We start from the raw sequence: 22,495 nt of genomic DNA, 5'->3' as shown, positions 1-22,495 counted from the left end.
TCTGAACCTCACTTTTTAATTTCCAAATTTATCATATCTTGAGTTCCTTAAAAAAGAATGCAAAAATTAACAAAAAACAAACAAAACAAAACAAACATTGTTGATGAATCTGTTTATTATGAGTGATTATTATGATTGATACTTCAGTCTTCTTCTACTGTGGGCAGACCACATTTAATATTTGCAATTTTAACATTCAGGAAGAGTATTCTGGATTTTTCTGGATTGAAACAAAGAGATTTTTCTTGTCGGTTCTGACCTGTAGGGGTCTTCTGTGAGAAATCGGGTTGCATTAATGTACCTCACTCAACCCCTCTTTATTTCTCGCCATCACTATCTTTCTTTCATTCTCCCTCCCCCTTTCCTTTTTCCTAACCCTGGAGAGCCACTTTGTCTTGCCCTGATTCACGTTTTTTGAAAAGGTTGAACGTTGTGAGACGCCGCCCGGGCCTCTTCCCCAGCCCCCATTCGTCAGGCAGGCACTTAAGTGAAATATTATAAATAATCTACAGTATTGAAATCTTTTATCAGCTGTGTCACTTTCATTATTCAATAAGCGATTAGTAACAGTCTCCCAATTTAGCCATTAAGCACTTGTGCGTGGGGCCGGGGAGTGCTGTCACACCGCGGGCCTGCTGAGGGATAAGGCTGTCAACTCCTCTGTTATTCATGAGCTCCACCGGCCAGGTAGCGCGGACATAGTTTTTTATATAACACACACTGTCACGGTCAGGTACTGCACTCACACACACACACTTACATGCACTCTGATGGCAAGGTGCTGCTTGAACAGTGAGTTTGGCTTAAATCTCATGTGACACAAAACCAGGTCAAAACACGTTTGGTTCTTATTCCACTCCAAAATCAGTGATATATTACTGAAAGACGACGAAACTTTTTCAAGATTGTTTGCATTGTGACATTTTCATATTAAACACATTTTCCTTCTGAATTCTCAATATAAATAATTTATTTTGTATATATCTCAAGTATTTATACATCAGTCATTTTTGTTGTGCTTTATTCTTAAGTAATACGAATAAAGTTTAATACAGTATAGTAGTTTTGCATATAATGCAGTAACAAATGGGAAAAGTTTACCCAAAAGTCATCATTTACTCATCCTTGTGCCATTCCAAACTGCATGACTGCATTTTATCTATGAAACAACAACAAAAGAAGATATTTCTAATAAAGTACTGATTGTTCTCTTACATACACCGATCAGGCACAACATTATGAGCACTGACAGGTGAAGTGAATAACACTGATGATCTCTTCATCACTGGGTCAGAACATCTCCAAAACTGCAGCTCTTGTGGGGTGTTCCCGGTCTGCAGTGGTCAGTATCTATCAGAAGTGCTCCAAGGAAGGAACAGTGGTGAACCGGCGACAGGGTCATGGGCGGCCAAGGCTCATTGATGCACGTGGGGAGCGAAGGCTGGCCCGTGTGGTCCGATCCAACAGACGAGCTACTGTAGCTCAAATTGCTCAAGAAGTTAATGCTGGTTCTGATAGAAAGGTGTCAGAATACACAGTGCATCAGTTTATTGCGTATGGGGCTGCATAGCTGCAGACCAGTCAGGGTGCCCCTGAAAGAGCCAACAGTGGACATGTGAGCATCAGAACTGGACCACGGAGCAATGGAAGAAGGTGGCCTGGTCTGATGAATCACGTTTTCTTTTACATCACTTACCTGGGGAACACACGGCACCAGGATGCACTATGGGAAGAAGGCAAGCTGGTGGAGGCAGTGTGATGCTTTGGGCAATGTTCTGCTGGGAAACCTTGGGTCCTGCCATCCATGTGGATGTTACTTTGACACGTACCACCTACCTAAGCATTGTTGCAGACCATGTACACCCTTTCATGGAAACGGTATTCCCTGGTGTCTGTGGCCTCTTTCAGCAGGATAATGCTCCTGCCACAAAGCAAAAATGGTTCAGGAATAGTTTGAGGAGCACAACAAGAAGTTTGAGGTGTTGATTTGGCCTCCAAATTCCCCAGATCTCAATCCAATCGAGCATCTGTGGGATGTGCTGAACAAACAAGTCCGATCCATGGAGGCTCCACCTCGCAACTTACAGGTCTTAAAGGATCTGCTGCTAACATCTTGGTGCCAGATACCACAGCACACCTTCAGGGGTCTAGAGGAGACGGGTCAGGGCTGTTTTGGCAGCAAAAGGGGGACCAACACAATATTAGGAAGGTGGTCATAATGTTATGCCTGATCGGTGTATATTTACAATAGAGTGGTGGAACTAATGACACATTTTTGTAGGCCAAAACCCAGAAGCGAGTTAGCATTTTAGCACTTCCAGTTCCATCGTCCCAAAGTCAATTGGTTTTTCGAATGGGTTTTTGGTTAAATGGCTGAAGTAAGGTCTGTGGTTAACACAAGCACAAGACACTTTCACGTTTTATTTTTTATTAAAACATAAAAAACATCAGTATTAACCTACCCCTGATTTTTTTTTAAGCTGTTACATGTCTTGAAAATGATGGTTGCTAATAAGCGGCTAAATGGGACTTCAGAGGCTGTCGGTGATATTAAACGTCATCAAGGCGAACACACCTGACAACCTGTCACAGCATATGCTGCTGTATACAGTGGATTAATTTCAATATCATAAAGACATCCTACAGTTGTCCAAGTTCTATCATCATAAATGCTGGTTGTAACTGTTTTAGGAGCATCATTTTAGAAATGTGTCCCTGAACGCACACAATCTTAATGTGCTGGTAGATCATCAGCTGATGTCACGGGGTCTTTCTATAATTTTAGCTCACCTGCTCTTCTCTTTTCTCCGAAACAAAGTCTTCTCACACACATTCCTCTTTCATCCCCCTACACAGCCACACAAAGATCAATCGATCCCAGCATGCCGTGCATTTTTACACTCCTCGCATCCCCCCCACAGTGGGCTGCCGAGAGCTCACCACTCAAATGGCAAACTTACTGCTCGGACGATCACAGTTTATCAATTACCGCTGAGCTGTAGGGCCCTAAGTGGCCCTTGTTAAGTAATTACTACGTTTGATGCGAGCAGGAGAATGCGAGAGCCTTTGAAACCGGATCAGGCAGACGGCGTGGGTTCTGCGCTGCACAGGGACAGCGGGAGGCTCATGAATGCCTTGAAAGAGATGATACCTCAGGAAGGCGATACGTTTTAAGAAGCAGCCAGAAAGAGAAAGACATTCCAGAGGATCTCACAGGTGTTCTCAGCTGGAATCGGTCTGGCACGTGGCCGCAACGTTTAATTAAAGCATTCTGCAGGTGAACGGCTCTGCGCTATTACTCTCAGGAACAAAGTGAAGACGGTCTTATGGCTTCCTAATGGTATGGAAAAAAGGACCATTCACTATCTCAGACTGAAAGTTGCTGTCTGTGATCAACAAAAGCCATTTTGAAGTGTCTTTTAAGACCTGAAAATGAGAGAGAGACATGTTAAGAGCAGACATTCATGGAATTTATGTTATTAGAAGGCGAAGAATGGTTTGCGTGGGGCACCAAGCGTGGCACGTAGACGATAAGATATACAGATTTTACAGAGTCTATTGTGTGGAAAATAGCTTGATAGTGGGTACACGTTGTTGTAGCGCTTGCTTCTGATGCTGTGCACATGGAAGGGACTGGATGGGATTGTTTTTTGTTCCCAAGATTACTGTTGTGTAACAAATGTCCCCTTTGGCCTAAGGGGAAAAGAGTGAGACTGACTTCAGGTCAGTTGTCAGCACAGCTGGGAAATGAGCAGTAATTTAAAGAGACCAGATTAGACCTGTGTTAATACACAGTGAACTGCATTTTGCATATCACAATGATTTTAGTATAATTTAGTGTTTTCTTTGAGGGTGTTTCTTCTACAGACGCACTTATGTCCCATGGGTTAAATATTTTTTATGAAAATTATTTCAGCTTTTTCATTGCTATATGAAAGTCACATTAAACTTTTTTTTTTTTTTTTTTTTTTTTAACCAAGCCTTCATCATTTTTTTAAAAATGCTTTTACTTCTTAAATAAATGTTTGTTTTGCCCTTGTAATAGATCCAGATTTTCAATCTTAAAATGAAAATTCATAATCTTGGAAATCCATAAAAAGAATTCAATTTAAACAAAGAATTAAATAAAAACTTTTCAAAAATTCTACCACACTGAACTTGTTTACCAAGATGATAAATTTATCAGTGAAAAAACTTCAAAACTTGAGATGAAATATGAACAAAGAAAAAGTAAATATCACATGTGAATAAAATATTTTTGTGTACATTTCCAATCAGGATATAATTTTGAAATTTTTCAAAATGTTACTTAAACCATTATTGTTTGAGTAACAGAATGCTATTAAAGGATTAGTTCACTTTAAAATGAAAATTAGCCCAAGCTTTACTCACCCTCAAGCCATCCTAGGTGTATATGACTTTCTTCTTTCTGATGAACACAGAGATATATTAATAAATATCCGAGCTGGCAGTGAACGGGGGCGAAGAAAGCGTAACACCTCTCACAGTTCAGAACGCTTACGCTACTTCCTACGCCTTAGCGTCCTAGGCGGTCTGGCGGAAGCTAGATATTTTACTTTATATCTTGTTAAATATGGTTATTTTTTTTACACAAACGCATCGCTTCAGAAGGCCTTTATTAACCCCCCGGAGCCGTGTGGAGTACGTTTATGATGGATGAATGCACTTTCTTGAGCTTCAAACTCATTGCCCCCATTCACTGCCGTTATAAAGCTTGGATGCGTCAGGATATTTATTAATTTAACTCCAATTGTGTTCATCAGAAAGAAGAAAGTCATATACACCTAAGATGGCTTGAGGGTGAGTAAAGCTTGGGCTAATTTGAAAAGTGAACTAATCCTTTAAACACAAAGCATAATTTGGTGTGGTGGAATTGCACAGTGGTGGTACATTAAGAAAAAAACTGAAAGAATCATAGGATGTATTTGTATACTGTTGGACATTGTTGTTGGTGGAGAAATTAAACTAGTGTCCACAGGGCCAGAAGTGCCATAGTTGAAAAAAAACACCGCTGTTATTCTCTTTTAATCTCATCTTTTAATTCATTTCATGAAATGCATAATTTATCTTTATTTTTCATTTAGACACTTTGCATGATAACCTGTTTTGTCTTGCAGTTTTCCACTCAAGCGGTGCATTATGCCTTTTTAAACTAATGCGATGTGTTTTCACCCCTGCTTCATACCCAATGACTTCATTAGCTAATTAAAAATTCCTGTATAATTCTCATTTGCACTTTTGACTGCTGACTGCAGTTCACCCTTTGTTTTTAATCCTGGCTTTCTCTGTGATTTGTATTTCATTGCTGTGACACTTCGTCCATTTCCCGTATATTTTTCTTTTGGGCTGTTCTTCTTTCTCCACTCCTATCATTTGCTTTGTTTTCCATCTTTTTTTTTTCTTTCTCTCCACCTATTCCTGTGCCTGCCGTCGGATGCAGCCAAACGTAGGGTGTGGAAACTAAATCGCGTCGGTAGTCTGCGCAACATTTACAGCAGTGCATCCAACGCTGAAGGTAACTAGCTCCAGAAAACAGAGCGAGGGGAAGTCAGTGTACCCCTCTCTTTTTTTAGACAAGCCCCTCACACATACGGTGAGACCCTGTGATTATGCTTTATCCTTCATTCCTCCCTGATGTACCGTTCATCCCCGGAACACTCCCTGCATGCTACTTACGTTTTTTTAGAGCATGGAACGATTGTAAAGTCATGCTTTGCTTCCATGATCGTGTTTTGTATGTATGAAAGTGTCGTGCTTGAGTTTTGATGATTTAGTGATGGTAAATTGGATGATTTTGGACTGATTGTGGGAGGTCACATGTAAGCGTTGGCTCCTCCTCTTTACACGCCCCCTTTCCCACGACTCCACCCCTCCTCTGCCTTATTTATTTGTTCACATTTTTCCCTGGATGTGAATAACTCCTGTAATATTTGCCAGGTTATTAATGCTTGATGCTTGAAAGGGGAGGGGATAATATGGGAATTAATGACCTGTGTCACAAAGCAATACTGTGTGCTTTGACATTTCGCTCGGTTAATTTGTGTTTCCAACCATTCAACTCTTCCACTGTACCCCCAAGCACTGCCGTCCGGGCCGCGTTGAGGTAACACCCCCACCCTGGCCCGCCTCATTTCTGTTCATGCTGCATCTTTGCTTTCAGAGTTGATTGTGTGCCATTTGTCGGTAAAGGTTGCCTGTGTCAGAGTTCACAGATTTCCTTGCCTCCGCAATATGCCTGAACATCAAACCACATGAATAGAAAAGCACAGAAATGATTGGATGCTTTCGGTCTAAATTGCACAAAATGTAATTATTGGCATATTAGTAGCTTGTGGAATATGGAGATCAGTACCAGGCACCAGATGAATGATAGCTGCCCCATTTTGAAGTTTAAGGGCGAAATAGAGGGGAGGGGTGGCTGCCTGATGCCCTGTCATCACAGTTTTTGTGTTACACAATTGTTTTCTTATTAATTGTGTGCTAAGGGGAGGAGGCGGAGCCAATCTTCATATTTGCCTCTGAATATCGTCTTTCTGCATTGTTGCTTTTCATAATTGTCAAATACCGCCCTCTCCCCAACAGCACTGCAGTTTAATTAGGGTGAGAACATTGCTGCTGACCCCAGAGGGCCCGGTGCCTTTGAAGGGTGGGTCCAATCTAGGCTGGGATGCTCCAGTGATCCCACCAACCCCCAAACCTTGCAAATTTTAATAAAAAAAAAAACTTAAAATGAATAAATAATAGGCCCAGACTCCCCAGACACTTTTTTGTTGATGTTTTGAGTTTGACTTTTGCTGTAAATCAGCAAATTATCTAATGTCTGCTTGTTCCTTTGATCCAGAACAGGAAAGATCTCTTTCCTGCACTCTAAAAAATGCTGGGTTAAAAACAACCCAAGTTGGGTTGAAAATGGAAAAAACACAGGAATTGGGTTGTTTTAACCCAGCGGTTGGGTTAAATGTTTGCCCAATGTGCTGGGTAGTTTTATTTAACCCAACTATTGTTTAAAAATTACTGTATTTCTTGCTCAAAATTAACCCAAAATATGCTGGAAATTAACATTTATTAATGCTTAATGAATAATAATTAAACAATAAACATTAAATTTCTTATTAATAAATGATCACCTTTTCATTATTATTGTTGCCTCTAGTAATTATGTGTCTGATTTTTAATTTCCAACATATTTTGGGTTCATTTTAAGTCAGCCATATAGTCATTTTTAAACAATAGTTGTGTTAAATAAAACTACCCAGCAGGTTGGGCAAACATTTAACCCAACCGCTGGGTTAAAACAACCCAATTGTTGGGTTTGTCCATTTTCAACCCAACTTGGGTTGATTTTAACCCAGCATTTTTAGTGTACATTTCCCTTTTCTGAGGCTGGAGGATGGAGAGGTTTAAGCATTCCGTCTCCCAAGCATGTCTTTCTGTAAGGGAGGAATTTTGGGATTTAAACACAAGGCTCTTTTACAGCAGTGAGGGTGGCTCATGGCCCTGCGGGACCTTTAATATGACTTGTATGATAGGAGTTCAATTAGGCCTGTGATTGACTCAAGGAGAGGAAATGGTGTGGCTGCACAGATTTCCTGCTGATTAAACTTGTGAAATGGCCTCACAGGGAGATGATTCAAAAAGCTGTCTCAGAACATAGTGTAGCCGGAAGAGAAGCCTCATAGACAGATTGGTTTGAAGGCTTATTTAGGGGAAGGAGAACAAATAAGCTGTGAATACAATTGATAAATGTGTTTTAATCTTGCATTCGGCAAAATGACTGATTCACAGAGCCAGACTATCAGCATAAAGTCCGGTCCACATTAAAGGCCCCGATTAAACTTCAAGCGAAGTTCTCTGTCGTTCTTCGTTTAGGGGTAAAACGTAGTTTGAAATACGTGAGCAGTGATATACTGTAATCGAACATCTGACGCCGCCCACACTGCTGAGAGTGACGGTTAGATGAATATGTAAAAATGTTGCGTGGTTTCCTCTCAGTAACAAAATAAACACAACCAAATTGAGAAACTAGCAAGGATTTTTTTTTTATAAAGCGTAAGAAAAGCTTCTGATCATGGCAACGTGGATATGCGAGCTCTGTAATTCGGCACTCCAGTAAAGTCACGTTGTGTTTATATTATAAAACTTTATAAAATAGATTGCTTCAAATCAAGCAGCTTTACTGTATTAAACACGAAACAGTTTCAGTCTCTCATTTCATCAGAAGTACAACTTCGTTTTCTACTATAAACAGCACTCCACTGTTCATGTTTTCACTCACGGGCGTCTAACTTCTACAGACTCCAGAGGAGAAATGAACTGGAAAAGATTTTCCGAGTGAAAGAAGGCAGAGCCTCCGCGCACACCTACTTTACGTAATGGCCACGGACCAATGGTAGTACGAAGGTGTTTATCAGCCGAAGTGAACTTTTCCAGAAAGTTCACTTTGGCAAGCTGTTTCAAACTTCCAAAATGAACTCCAAACGAACTTCGTTTTGGCATGATTTTGTTCGAACATCAGTGATTTGAAGTATATTGGGGCCTTAAAGCTTATTCTGGCAAGAATTGCTCACTTAAAGGGTTAGTTCACCCAAAGATGAAAATTCTGTCATTAATTATTCACCCTCATGACATTCCAAGCCCGTAAGACCTTCAGAACACAAATTAAGATATTTTTGATGAAATCCAAGAGCTTCCTGGCCTCCGATAGACTGCAATGTCATAACCAATTTCAAGGCCTAGAAAGGTAAAGACATTGTTAAAATAGTCCATGTGACTACAGTGGTACTTTTTGTGCGCAAAAAACAAACAAACAAACAAAACAACTTTATTCAACAATTACTACTTTTCTTTTCCATGTCAGTCTCCTATGCTGTTGATGCCGTTCTGATGTAGAACCCGGAAGTGCTGCACTGTGTTTACAACGTCAACAGCGTAGGAGAGCCAATCATATTGTTTTTAGAAAGTTCTAGGCATTTTTGTATAAAAAGCATCATGAGCATGCCATCTGAGGCTGAAATTAGTTAGGGATACCAGCTGTCCGCGGGGGATTAGATTGTTGGATGTATTCTAAAATACAGAGTTTTCAGGTTGTTTCCTGTTCCCGTTCTCATTGGCCTGCAGATGCTATAGGTAGCATGGGTCTTTCCACTTCATATGGCATTTTGGCCTTAGGGATGCCTCTTTAGTGTGCGTGTGTGTGTGTGTGTGTGTGGTGGGGTATTACTTCCCTGATTACTTCTTCATTATGTAATTGCCCCCTCTAGAGTAAATTATAAACAGAATGTGTAAAGTGTGTGATCTCTTACTGGCTCAGATCGTGTTTCGGGGGGGGATCCCTTTGATTGTGACACACCAGCACATCTCATCAATGCAGGTTCTCTGTTCAAGCCATCTGTGTGCCCCTTCCATTGCTGTCCCCTCTGATCACCCAGTCAATGGCCTTTTGTTCCTAACACTTTCCAAATGTTGACCCTCAGTGCCGCTAAATAACCTCCCTCCATTTCTCTGGACTCAAACTACTGAGATAAACTCCTGAAAGGGGGCTCTCACTCTATCTCTCTCTCTCTCACTCACTCACTTACACACACATTTTCCTAATTGTCTCGTGATTGGCCCATTAACCTAACCAGGGCCCTGGATAGCAGATCCATATGTCACTTTGCCTAGGGAGTGTTGTGGACAGGGCCAGCAGCATGGTTGGAAAGATCGGGATGCTGGTCTGGTCTGGTCTGTAATTAGTGGCATATCCTGACCAGGGTCGTGGGGCAAGCCCTCCAGGTCAGGGGTTGTAGAGTGTGTCCCGCAGCTAACAGGTGCTCCACAGGGGCGAGAATCCTTCCTGGTGACTTTTATCCCATAACAGTATAACCAAAGTGTTTGTATAAAATGTTCGTAGTTGCAGTAGTTGCTTTGAAACATACAAAAAAATGACGAAAATATTCACAAATGACATGCATCACTTAATGTGAACATACTGTTTCTCTGCTGTTGATTAGTAATCATCCTGTTTTCTCTCATCTGTTCTAGAACAAGAGGACAACTTTGAGTTCATCATTGTTTCTCTGACGGGACAGACCTGGAATTTTGAGGCCACGTCCTATGAGGAGCGGGACGCATGGGTTCAGGCTATTGAGAGCCAGATCCTGGCGAGCTTGCAGTCCTGCGAGAGCAGCAAACAGAAGGTAGAAAAACAGATTCAAAGAACTAAAACATTGTGTATCACATATTGCTGTTATTTAGACCAGGGGTTTTCAGACTTTTTCATGCCAAGGTCACGCAAAAATCATGTTCCACTTGTGATATAGTACACCGATCAGGCATAACATTTTGACCACTGACAGGTGAAGTGAATAATGGGTGGCCAAGGCTCATTGATGCACTTGGAGAGCTGGAAGGCTGGCCCGTGTGGTCCGACCCAACAGACGAGCTACTGTAGCTCAAATTGCTCAAGAAGTTAATGCTGGTTCTGATAGAAAGGTGTCAGAATACACAGTGCATCAGTTTATTGCGTATGGGGCTGCATAGTCGCAGACCAGTCAGGGTGCCCCTGAAAGAGCCAACAGTGGACACGTGAGCATCAGAACTGGACCACGGAGCAATGGAAGAAGGTGGCCTGGTTTGAGGAATCACGTTTTCTTTTTCATCACGTGGATGGCCGGGTCTGTGTGCGTCCCCTTACCTGGGGAACACATGGCACCAGGATGCACTATGGGAAGAAGGCAAGCCGACGGAGGCAGTGTGGTGTTTTGGGCAATGTTCTGCTGGGAAACCTTGGGTCCTGCCATCCATGTGGATGTTACTTTAACACGTACCACCTACCTAAGCATTGTTGCAGACCATGTACACCCTTTCATGGAAACGGTATTCCCTGGTGGCTGTGGCCTCTTTCAGCAGGATAATTGTTCAGGAATAGTTTGAGGAGCACAACAAGAAGTTTGAGGTGTTGACTTGGCCTCCAAATTCCCCAGATCTCAATCCAATCGAGCATCTGTGGGATGTGCTGAACAAACAAGTCAGATCCATGGAGGCTCCACCTCACAACTTACAGGACTTAAAGGATCTGCTGCTAACATCTTGGTGTCAGATACCACAGCACACCTTCAGGGGTCTAGAGGAGTCCATGCCTCGACGGGTCAGGGCTGTTTTGGCAGCAAAAGGGGAACCAACACAATATTAGGAAGGTGGTCATAATGTTATGCCTGATCGGTGTATATATATATAGGAAAAAAATGCTTCACTGCTTAATAAATGAAAAACACCTGTTTTCCAACACAAAATAATGTGATCCAACCACCATGCAAAGTATTGTATTATTAAAAAAATGTTTTTCCCCCTCCAAAACCATCTTGGACCCCAGTTTGAAAACCCCTGATTTAAATGATTGTAGTCAATGTTATTGGCTGACATCTCTTTTTATCAAAGAGCTGGTGTTTTTTTCGAGTGCATAAGATAATTAAATGCCCCACCTTCTTGTTATGTGGCTGAATATATAGATAATGCTATACAGTATATATATCATGCATATATTCATGCACACATTTTGAAAGTGTAATTACTTTCATTCTAAAATTACCCTCCTGCAGTATTACATGCCTGTTTCAGAGCTACATTTTAACTCTCAACCCACTCTGTGTTTATGCCTCAGGCCAGGGCAAATTGCATTTCCCTGGACCTTCTACAGAGTGCCTCTATTCTTTTTATTCACCTCCCCTCCTTTCCCTGCTTTGGAATCTCATTTTGGTGTTTACAATGTTGCTGTGTAGTCAGAATTGTCTAATGATGCTTTATAATATGCTTCATGAGAGTCATTACCTTGAAAACAAACTTTAACTTACTTATGTGCCCACAGTCTCGTCTGAGCAGCCAATCAGAAGCCATTGCACTGCAGTCGGTCAGGAACATGAGAGGAAACACACGCTGTGTGGATTGTGAAGCTCAGAGTGAGTTTTGACCTGCAGAAATTTGTTATAATTTGAGATCTGTGTGTACATTTCGTATTATGTACTGATCATTATATATTTGTCTGACTAAATGATGCAACACACACAGAACGGTCCTTCTATATGGACAAAATAGGGTTACATATGCCACATATATACATGGTTATGCTGTATATATAAACGTATGGACTGTTTCATGTTTTTCTGTCTCTTTTTATGTGGCTTTTTCAGACCCTGATTGGGCCAGTCTGAACCTGGGGGCTTTGATCTGTATCGAATGTTCAGGCATTCATCGGAACCTGGGTACTCACCTGTCCCGTGTTCGCTCTTTGGACCTGGACGAGTGGCCTCTGGAGCTTATCAAGGTCATGTCTGCCATCGGCAATGAGCTGGCTAATAGTGTGTGGGAGGCCAATGCTCAAGGACGCCTAAAGCCTGCTCCTGATGCCAGCAGGTACATAATTACGTTATTTCCCCTTTCAAAACAAATATCTGTTTGAGCTTACATACGCATCATGTTCTTAGCTGATATTTGTCATCCATCTCAATCTCCCTTATAGCATATGTGTGTGGAGTTCTGTGGAAAAGCCTAAAATCAGATTTTTCCTTTTCCTTACTCTTCCATCTTTAGCAGCGTAATTATCGGCAGAGAGGCTTTAGTCCCGCCAGCCATCATAACAAATTAGTGCTGACTGCTGGCCGCCAAAATATCGACTTCCCATTCCACGCCGGCCTCATTAGTCACCTGAAGCACCTTTTAATTACTCCCCTCCTCTCTGAAAATCTTTCGATATGGATCCGCCATTTTCTGCCGTCCGTTGTCGATGTGCTAATGCGATTATAGTTCCTCATGTAGCTGTTTATTTATGTATGTTGAAGGCATGTGGCCCCCTGAGTGGGAAGAGGAGATTACAGAGAGGGTCAATATTATCTCAGTTAACCTCAGTCACTGGACACAGTCATCTCTCTACTTACCCTCAATACTCCTGCTGAAATAGACGGAGTATAATTCAGTACGATTCCCTCATGTTTTTGACTAGACCTGGCTTTTGCTTAGTGACATCGATAGTTGATGTGTAATACATTTGTAGGCTAAGCAGACAAGATACATCTGAAGTAAATACATGCATTTTATGTACATCAACAATATTAGGAATATTCAGTATTCCTACAGTATTCCAATTATTACTTGAAAAAGTCCCCTAAAGTTGAGAAATCACTTCAAAATCACTTATATATAAATCCTTTTTTAATTAATTTGCAAATAACGCAAATAAATTACTGAAGCACATGAAATTGCATCATTACCATTATTTACATCACACCGTTAGATGAGCTTATAAATCGTGATTTTATCACACTGAGCATCTACAAACACCTTTAACCCTGGTAGGCGGAAATTCAGTGAATTATTCATTCCAGTGTGTTTCGCTTTAAAACACGTGCTCTGTCATATTCTGTGATTGTTTCTGAAGAGCGTGAGCACTTAAGCATCTCGCTGTGTGAAATACAGACTGAACGGAACATCAAAACATCCCAGATGTATGACCAGATGATAAAGCAAACCAGCGTCTCACTAGTAAAGTTTGGATAGATGAGGATTGCAATCAAGGTAAAGACGATTGCGGTGAGGTACAGGAGTCGTACAGTAAGCACGCGTGATTTATATTGATTATATTGATGTAGTGTATGTGCGCTCTTGACGCACTGATCGCACTTTGTATTTATGCACAGATATTTCAGTACATTCATGTTGTTTCCACACACATTCAGAATAATGTTTTGATTTGTCGTGTTTGTTGCTGTTCAGTAATTCAGAATGGATCCGTGTACTGTAGTATATGCAGTCAGGTCAAGGTGGTTTTTGGCATCTCCATGTGGTCCTGTTCAGTATCGCAACTTGACTTCTCTAAAATGTAAACAAGCTCTTTGCTGTTGCACTGTACACATACTGTACACTGTGAATTATTATTTATTTTATTTTTGTCTTGGCTGCTTTTGGTGTGCATAAATTTCTCAATTATATGGACTCCTCCTTTTATCATTTGGTGTCCTTTTGGAGTCTCCAAGTGTCCTTTTTTGGAAAGACACCTAAATTTGCTTGCAGAAAATAGTTTTGTGAGAACCACCCTTCAATCTGATGGTTTACTTTGCTGGATAAAGTAAATGATGACAAAATGAAAGTGTTAAACAAGATAAATGCTGTATGCTTAATTTCACAATAAGTGTGCAATTAATCGTGATGTCCCACTTTATATTAAGTGTCTTTACCATGTACTAACATTTAAATTAATCGTTTGATACAATGCACTTATGTACATACATGTTTTTACATTGTACTTATGTTATTATAATTACCTGCATGTAATTACAGCTATAATTACACTGTTGACCCTACCCATACCACTAAACCAGTCTCCTACCTTACCCGTATCCACCTCAATAGCAGCACAAGTGTTTTGCAATACAACGTGAACACAATAAGTACATTGTAACAAAACATTTTCTCTAGAAAATTCTTTTAAAATTACATTGATAATAATAAGAAATGTATCTTGAGCACCAAATCAGCATATTATAATAATTTCTGAAGGATCATGTGATACAAAAGACTGAAGTAATGGCTGCTGAAAATTCAGCTTTGATCACAGGAATAAATTACATTTTAAAATGTATTAGAAAACAATTATTTTCCTTTTTTGATTAAAAAAAATAATAAATAGTATTATTATTATGAAAAGTATATTATTATTTGATTATTTTTTTTTCATTTTTTATATATATATATATATATATATAAAGAATATATAATTAAAATATAAAAATATATTTAAAAGAAAGTATATAATTTATTATCCCTTTTAATTGAATTCAGAGTTGCATTTCTATCAGAATCTAACAAACTTCCTGCAGTTCCCTCATGGAACTCTAGGGGTTCATGAAGCCTAGTTGAGAAACCCGATAAAAGTCATAAAAACCCCATAAATAAATGTAAAATCACTGAGAATCGTGTAGAATTCGACTCACGTTTTAAAGACTACTTAGTCACCCCGTTATTGTGTGCGCATGTGATTTTGTCAGTGCTCTGTTGCGTGTAATTTGCTGCCTTCCCATCCTTCACTGGGCGTTTGAAATTGATTTAGCTTGTAACCATCCAAATGACTTCAATCTGATTGGATAAAGCACATTTGACTGTCGTGAGTGTCAAATCTGAAAACAGAATGTAATCTAATGTATACTGTCTTTACTTGGAAAATGCCGTTTTGTTGACGTAATTTGCATTTGATGTGTGTGAATTTCATGGCTTTCTCGATTAGCATGTCTCAGCCATGGGTCTGTTTGAAGCGCTGTCTTGTTGTCACTAAAAGCTGATACTCAGCAAGCGTGTGTCCTGGTGAACGGCTCGGGCATTGGTGTGTGCGCTCTGCATCCAGGATTGGTGGCTGATAAATGAAAACCCTCCCTCGTGGTCTCTCAAGTGAGTAATAGAGCTCGAAATTTCATTTTGCAAGCGACTGATTTAATGATCCAAAGGGTAATTAATGGGCTGATTATCTTAATGTTAAATATGGCCAGCAGCAATTAGACTGACCTCCCGCCTGTCAAGGTCTGGGCTACTCTCGTCTTTCAATTAGGGGCCTGTTTGGGGGGTGTGAGCTGGAGGTAAGGGGGGAGAGACACGTTGTCTTCCACACCTCTTTCTCCACATGGATCATTCCTCGTTCTGCAGGCTGGAATTATGTTTTGGAGTGATCACTCCCAGACAGCCCACCTGGATCCGACAAGAGAAGTAGTATGCCGCTTTCAGCATCTCTCTTTTGCCCTTTTTCTTCTTGACCCAGCTGTGTCTATATGGTTTTGTTTAGCATTTAGCCTCTGCCTCTTCTTCCAGCTCTCACTGTTAATCGTCTTTTAAGAGAATGTCAAGAGTTGAATTAAAGGTGCTGTATGTTAGTTGTTCTAAAACTACACTTACTGATTTGGACATGCCCCCTCTTTCCAAAACCCCGCCCTACAAGGATACAGTTGTATTTTAAGCGCTGTTTAACCAAAGCGGCTGTCTTGAGGAAATTACACTCTAAAAAAATGCTGCGTTAAAAACAACCCAAGTTGGGTTGAAAATGGACAAACCCAGCGATTGGGTTGTTTTAACCCAGCATTTGGGTTAAATGTTTGCCCAACGTGCTGGGTAGTTTTATTTAACCCAACTATAGTTTAAAAATGACTATATGTCTGGCTTAAAATGAACCCAAAATAGGTTGGAAATTAAAAATCAGACACATAATTACTAGAGGAAACAATAGTAATCAAAAGGTGAACATTTATTAATAAGCGATTTAATAAATGTTTATTGTTTAATTATTAATCATTAAACTTATTAATAAATGTTCATTTATTAATGAACAGTAATTTTTTCATTAATTTAACAGTAATTTTTAAACAATAGTTGAGTTAAATAAAACTACCCAGCATGTTGGGCAAACATTTAACCCAACCACTGGGTTAAAACAACCTAATCCTGGGTTTGTCCATTTTCAACCCAACTTGTGTTGTTTTTAACCCAAAATTTTTAAGAGTATAGGAAAATAAAATAAAAATTATCAGGCAACCTCCATTGGACCACTTGAGATAGATTGACCCTCATGCCTAAAATTATTTGTAGTATTCACAACAATTGATTTTACTTTTTAGTCTTTTAGTTTTAATTCATTTACACAAAACAGTGTAGAAGTTTAATGTTGTCCATTTATCGGTTATTGGCTTTAGAGTAAAAAAAAAATGTTTAAAAAAATCCCTTTTTGCAGTGTTTTGATCCTAGGACTGTCACAGAGACATGTCTGATATTTCAGGACACTTAAATCAGTGATAACTGTCAGTTAATAGGGCTATTTTCTGCCATTCCAAAAAAATTGCTTTTCAGAACTAGACATATCAGTACCGACATAACTTGTTCTTCAATAAAAAAAAAATAAAAAATAAAAAAAATAAAAAATAAACATCAGAATGATAATTGAGCCTTAAAATACATTCTCTGTATTGAACTGTTTGCTTTTAAGCAAAGGGAAAGTTTCTTCCTGTTGCCTCATGGGCTGCTTGGCCATTATGTATGATAGAGCCCGAGAGAACCTCTAAATATACCCATTAACCTTTTACTGCCTGGGATAAATTCACACCTTCACTGCCTTTAAAACTCTATGAGGTCGCTCAAAGACACCGCTATGGGCTTATTTTTGGGACTGTTTGACCACACACACACACACATTCACACACACTCTCATGGGCGATAGGTTTTGGCATGAGTGCTCTTTGGTGGCAGCTAGGCCATGTTGCAGTCTCATTTTTTTAATTAGTGTGGTGCTGCCATGGACACCAGAGCCCCCTCTCCCCTGCCGCACACACTCGGTGCCGGTCTGTATTAGCGGCCCAGGCAGGGTAGGAGTGACAGCTCTGCTAATTGCGCCTCGTGGTGACTTATTGGGAGGGTGGCGCTCGCTGGCATCTCACACTGCCAACCCTCAGCAACACTCTAACGTTTCGCAGCCTGTCACCAAGCGTGAATATCTTAAAGTCTGAAATACATGCATTGTGTGCGTTTCACACACCCCTTTGTTCCAAGTGCATGTTAGTGATATACTTGTTTTCCCATGTTATCTGAGTGTAATCAATGGCAGAAAACACAAATATCATGATTATTGCATCCAAAATAATAGTGGAATGCTACAAGGATGACATATTTTTGCAGGCCAAAATGATTATTTTAGCTCTTCTGGTTCCATTGTCCTGAACCCAGTGGGTTTTTGATTAAATGCCTGAAATAAGGTCTGTGGTTAACACAAGCTCAAGGTATTTTGTTCACATTTTATTCTGTGACAGAAACTCTAAAGCTTAATGGTGGTGATGTTGAAGTCATTTGACTATTGTGTAGTTCGTTTATAGACTATGTTTAGCTTTTTACTTCTGCCGAGTGTAATTAGGCATCAAAATTCATGAAAGTTGTTCATTTGTGAAGATTATCATAATGAACAAAAGGTGTAAGAACTTTTGTTGGTCACAGTGCTTTTTTTCTGCAATAATCCAAAAGCCAATGGGAAAATCCTGTGGTTTTGTTGAGGGACCAGGGTGGAAAATAAAAAAAACGCAAAGATAAAGTCCAACGCCATGATAACTGAGCTTTAACAACACAACTAAGACCTTAATGTAACATTTCCAATTTCAGGACTCGCTAACTAGCTAACTCTCTCTACCATGGCGAAATCTGCAGGATAATAGAGGTGGGTGTTGATTTGTAGATCTGTTTTACGAAATCCCCAAAAAAACCCACTCTGGCGAGCAAACTTTTCTCAGGTGTGGGTCGAGTTTCTCGCTTTCGTCTTCTCCGATGACAGTTTTAGTTACACGCTCCAACATCGTCGTCTTTTTTACATTTTAAAACTTGTGTTAACCAATGTTAAGGTGCAATTCACCCTTCGCTGGGAGTTTGATTGACAGGTGATCTGACCAATCATGATGCTGGATCTGCCATTTTATCCAACAAATGAACCAGACAGGGGAGTTAATAAATTAACTTCGGTGAACTTGAACTTAAAAAATAGTGCGTATTGATGTCTTTCTGAGGTTGAAACAACATACCTTCTAATGTTAATTCACGTTTATTACTAGTACAAAGAGATGATTGGTTCACATACCGTTTAACAATAAATTTGATCTAGCAATACCGTAATTTTTAAACAATAGTTGAGTTAAATAAAACTACCCAGCAGGTTGGGCAAACATTTAACCCAACCACTGGGTTAAAATGACCCAATTGCTGGGTTTGTCAATTTTCAACCCAGCTCGGGTTGTTTTTAACCCAGCATTTTTTAGCGTGTACTCCGAGTGAAGACTTTGCATTCTCTGTGAGTGTAGTCTATTCTAGAGGGTCTTACTTTCATCAGACAGCTGAGATATTGAACTCCACAAACCGCCTGCCTCCCGTAGCCACATGCGTCATCATGAGCAATGTCTGGCCTATAATAATTCAGCAGTAAGTGGCTAAAAAAGAGCCTCTTTATGGCCAGATATCGGTCTCTGAAAGGGCAGCGCTAACAGATTTCAAATTAGACCTGGCTCTTAATCTGGGCTGGGGTGCAGGTGTGCGTCCCCAAAGCTGAAATCAGATTGGGCCCTGGGGACGGATGAGGGGGGTGATTTGGGGAGACCTGCTGGGCTTCATTCTTCCTCCGATCGAGACGTAGACGGAGAGCGTCGTACTATTAATGCCCCATGAGTTAGTCACATAATGTTACTCGTTAAACTTTTTCTTTGTGGATAAGGAAAGAAGAATCACATTTTAAATTTCAGCATGTGCCATACACCTTGTATTTGTCGTGTACTTTTTCTCTGTTCTCCCAGCGTACTCCTGTCAGTGCCGTCAGGCATTCAAGGAGGTCCATTTCTTCGGCATTAACTAGCTGATCTTGCGTTGGTCAGCCTCTGACCTCTTCTCTGTGTGAAGACCGGTGATATGAGCCCAACTCATGGCCTGCATGTTAAACAGCTCTTGTGTCGCTGTCTTTCTCCTCTCTTTTTCTCTTTCACTGACAGAAAGCGCTGCGCAAATGTTTCAAATAATTGGCTTCCCCGTTCTAATTCATCTGTAAAGGGACTTCTTGATTAGATTAGGCTAATAGACATTATTTTTTACATGACTGACTACCATTGCCCATAATCATGTCCCAACTAGGTTAACAAGCCTTCCAATTTACTATTGACATTAAACTGGCTGACAAGAGCCAATCAGAGCATGGCGTATTATGAGGAGGACTGATAATATGAAGCAAGAGGGCATTTAATGCCTGAATCATCACATTGTCTACCTTTTTGTTCAATTTAATACAGAATAAATAATGTGTATTTGTGTTTTTTTCCGCTGTCAGTGACTTTCTGAGTTTTCATGGGTATTTTTTTTTTATATTCCGGTCAGTAAAATCTATATATTAGTGCTGTCAATCAATTAAGAAAATTTACTAATTAATCACACTCTTTTTCTGTAATTAATCGTGATTAAAAATTTTGGTGTTTTTAATATTTTTATATTGTAATAATTTCACAGTTACTCTCCAAATTAATGTAGAAACAACTTAAAGACAGTATATTTTAAATATATTTGTTTAATGGCATCTTTTTATGAATGAACACTGATACTAACACTGCTAATAATGTCTCTATGAAATTGATTTTTTTTTAAAACATTAATTATAGACATTCAACATTACAGTATAACTGAAAGCATCAATTTCAACACAGTTACTTTTAATTTAAGTGAACGTAAAACAATCTTAATATAAACCCATTATAATAAATGTCATATTTACCTGTGGCCTGTCTAACAGGTAGGAAATATACAGAAATTGAATAAAGGTATCAATCACTGCATAAATTATAAATGAAATATAGATTAATCCTTATTAAAGCTACAATTTTCTCTGTTATCTTTGTTCTTTGATGAACATTAATGGCAGACATCACAGCAACTGGTTTATTAGGCTGCTGTCACTTTAAGAGCTGCCGCTGCCGAACATGACGCGGATCTGACGCTCATCTCATTTTCTCACAACTCTTTAAGTTAATTTAAGACATTATTTAACTAATTTAAGACTGCTCTTATGAGGATACTCCACGAATTTTGGCATAATTCTGTGTTAATGTTTGTTCAAGCGCGAAAGAGAACTCAATACTGGCGCGTGTCTTTCTGTGCACACGAATCGTGTGCGTCACATTGGTTTGGTTGGAATGGTTTAAAAGTATTTGCGTGAATAAGAGCGCGATCCTAGAATGTAACGCTAGCCAAATTATGATGGAAAATGGATGCTGTGTTAAATATAATAAAATTAATCGCATGTGTTAATGCGCTCATTTTGACAGCACTACTATGTATAAATGTCACGTTTCATTATTTCTTGTTTAAATACCTCTTTTTGAACTGTTAAATCTGTTAATGTGACAGCTTAACATGAATGTCAGCTTGTCGAAGCCTTTGTTCTTGTGCAGGATAGAATGTGGGTTCGAATCCAGCCTGCGTCACATCCTGTTTCCCATCACATATGGGAGCATAGCGAGTACAGATACTCAAATATCAAGCCCTGTGCGGTTTTACGGATTCTAACACATTTCTTTTCCGTCTCCCTCTCTCACACATACACACACTTTTTTTTTTTTTTTTTTTCTTCTTTTTTTCTTTTTGTCTCTCTTTGCCCTTTGGCCCCCATTTGCATGCTGCCACTGAAGCGTTCTGATCCAGTTAATGGAACCTCATATGAGTGTGGCCCATTGCCTCCAGTGGGACTGATTTGAGTGTGGCGCAGTCCAGAGCTCAGTCAGAATCAGAATCGCTAAGTGCCCGTAATATTAAAAGAAGCGCTGAGCTTAATTATCTGTGTCTATCCAAGGGCAGCTAACGACTAGGCTAGAGAGGATAATTGATTTCAGGCCCTTGTTTTTTCCTTGTTAGAAAAGGGGGTGGGTGGGGGACAGAGGAGATCTCAGAATAAAATTGTCCCTTTGTGGCCTTATTCACATCATGAATGCTTTGTCATTGATGTTTTAGAACATTTTCATCATGTTGGGCATCACCATGCAGTAACACAATGACACATGTATGTTTTAAGGGTGCTCCGATCAGTATTTTTGGAGCCGATCGTCGATCACAGGAAGCAGTATCTGCCGATACGATCACCGATACTGATCTATTTGAAGCTTTCTTTTTATCATGTAGAATTATTTATAGGGATTCTCCAATCAGGATTTTTACAGACATTCATTCAGGGCCTGAATTTCATTTTTGAAAATGGATGGGGGGAATAAGTTTGAAGTTTTTTTTTTTTTTCTTTTTTTTTTTTTTTTTTCAGGTAGGTCTAACAGTAGTATTAAGGTAAGAAATACTCAAGAAATTTAAGGGGTTAGTTCACCCAAAAATGAAAATTACTCACCCTCATGTCTTTCCACACCTGTAAGACCTTCATTCATCTTCAGAACACAAATTAAGATATTTTTGATGAAATCCAAGAGGTTTTTTTTTTTATCCTCCATTGAAAGCAATGAAATTACCATCATTCAAGGTCCTGAGAAGTAGTAAAAACAGTCAGTGTGACTACAGTGGTTCAGCCTTCATGTTATGAAGTGACGAGAGAACTTTTTGTTCGCCAAAACAAAACAAAAATAATGACTTTTTTCAGCAGTTTTCCTCTTCCCTGTCATTCTGTTACGCAGATGGCGCAGTGCAGCGATTCCAGGTTCTACATCTGAACGTGGCTCATTATTGGCCGTCTCCTGCGTCAGCATCACACGCATGCGTCGTGCTGATCACATGATCAGCATTGGCCAATACTGAGCCGCCGTTCGGACATAGAACCTGGAAGCACTGCAACAGAAATAGCGTAGCAGAATGACAAAGGAGAGATGAATTTGTTGAATAAAGTCGTTATTTTTGTTGTGTTTTTGCACACAAAAAGTATTCTTGTTGCTTCATAACATTAAGGTTGAACCACTGCAGTCAATGG

General features: G+C 39.8%; 1 protein-coding gene and 1 long non-coding RNA gene across 6 annotated transcripts in view; one reads left to right on the top strand and one right to left on the bottom strand.

The window, feature by feature from the left end:
* The window catches only part of LOC127513925 (uncharacterized), a 757,994-nt gene that overhangs the window by 473,936 nt on the left and 261,563 nt on the right, over nucleotides 1-22,495 (bottom strand). The window lies entirely within an intron of this gene.
* agap1 (ArfGAP with GTPase domain, ankyrin repeat and PH domain 1) overlaps nucleotides 1-22,495 on the top strand; it is a 200,933-nt gene that overhangs the window by 164,110 nt on the left and 14,328 nt on the right. For all 5 annotated transcript variants that reach the window (XM_051896071.1, XM_051896070.1, XM_051896068.1 and 2 more), the window contains 3 exons: nucleotides 10,045-10,199; nucleotides 11,867-11,957; nucleotides 12,189-12,411. In XM_051896071.1, the coding sequence (XP_051752031.1) occupies nucleotides 10,045-10,199; nucleotides 11,867-11,957; nucleotides 12,189-12,411 (469 nt within the window). The remainder of the gene's footprint in view (nucleotides 1-10,044; nucleotides 10,200-11,866; nucleotides 11,958-12,188; nucleotides 12,412-22,495) is intronic.

This window comes from Ctenopharyngodon idella, chromosome 6, assembly GCF_019924925.1.
Source record: "Ctenopharyngodon idella isolate HZGC_01 chromosome 6, HZGC01, whole genome shotgun sequence".
Classification (NCBI taxonomy): domain Eukaryota; kingdom Metazoa; phylum Chordata; class Actinopteri; order Cypriniformes; family Xenocyprididae; genus Ctenopharyngodon; species Ctenopharyngodon idella.
The sequence above is the reverse complement of the archived record's forward strand: the minus strand, read 5'-3'. Positions and strand labels throughout refer to the sequence as shown.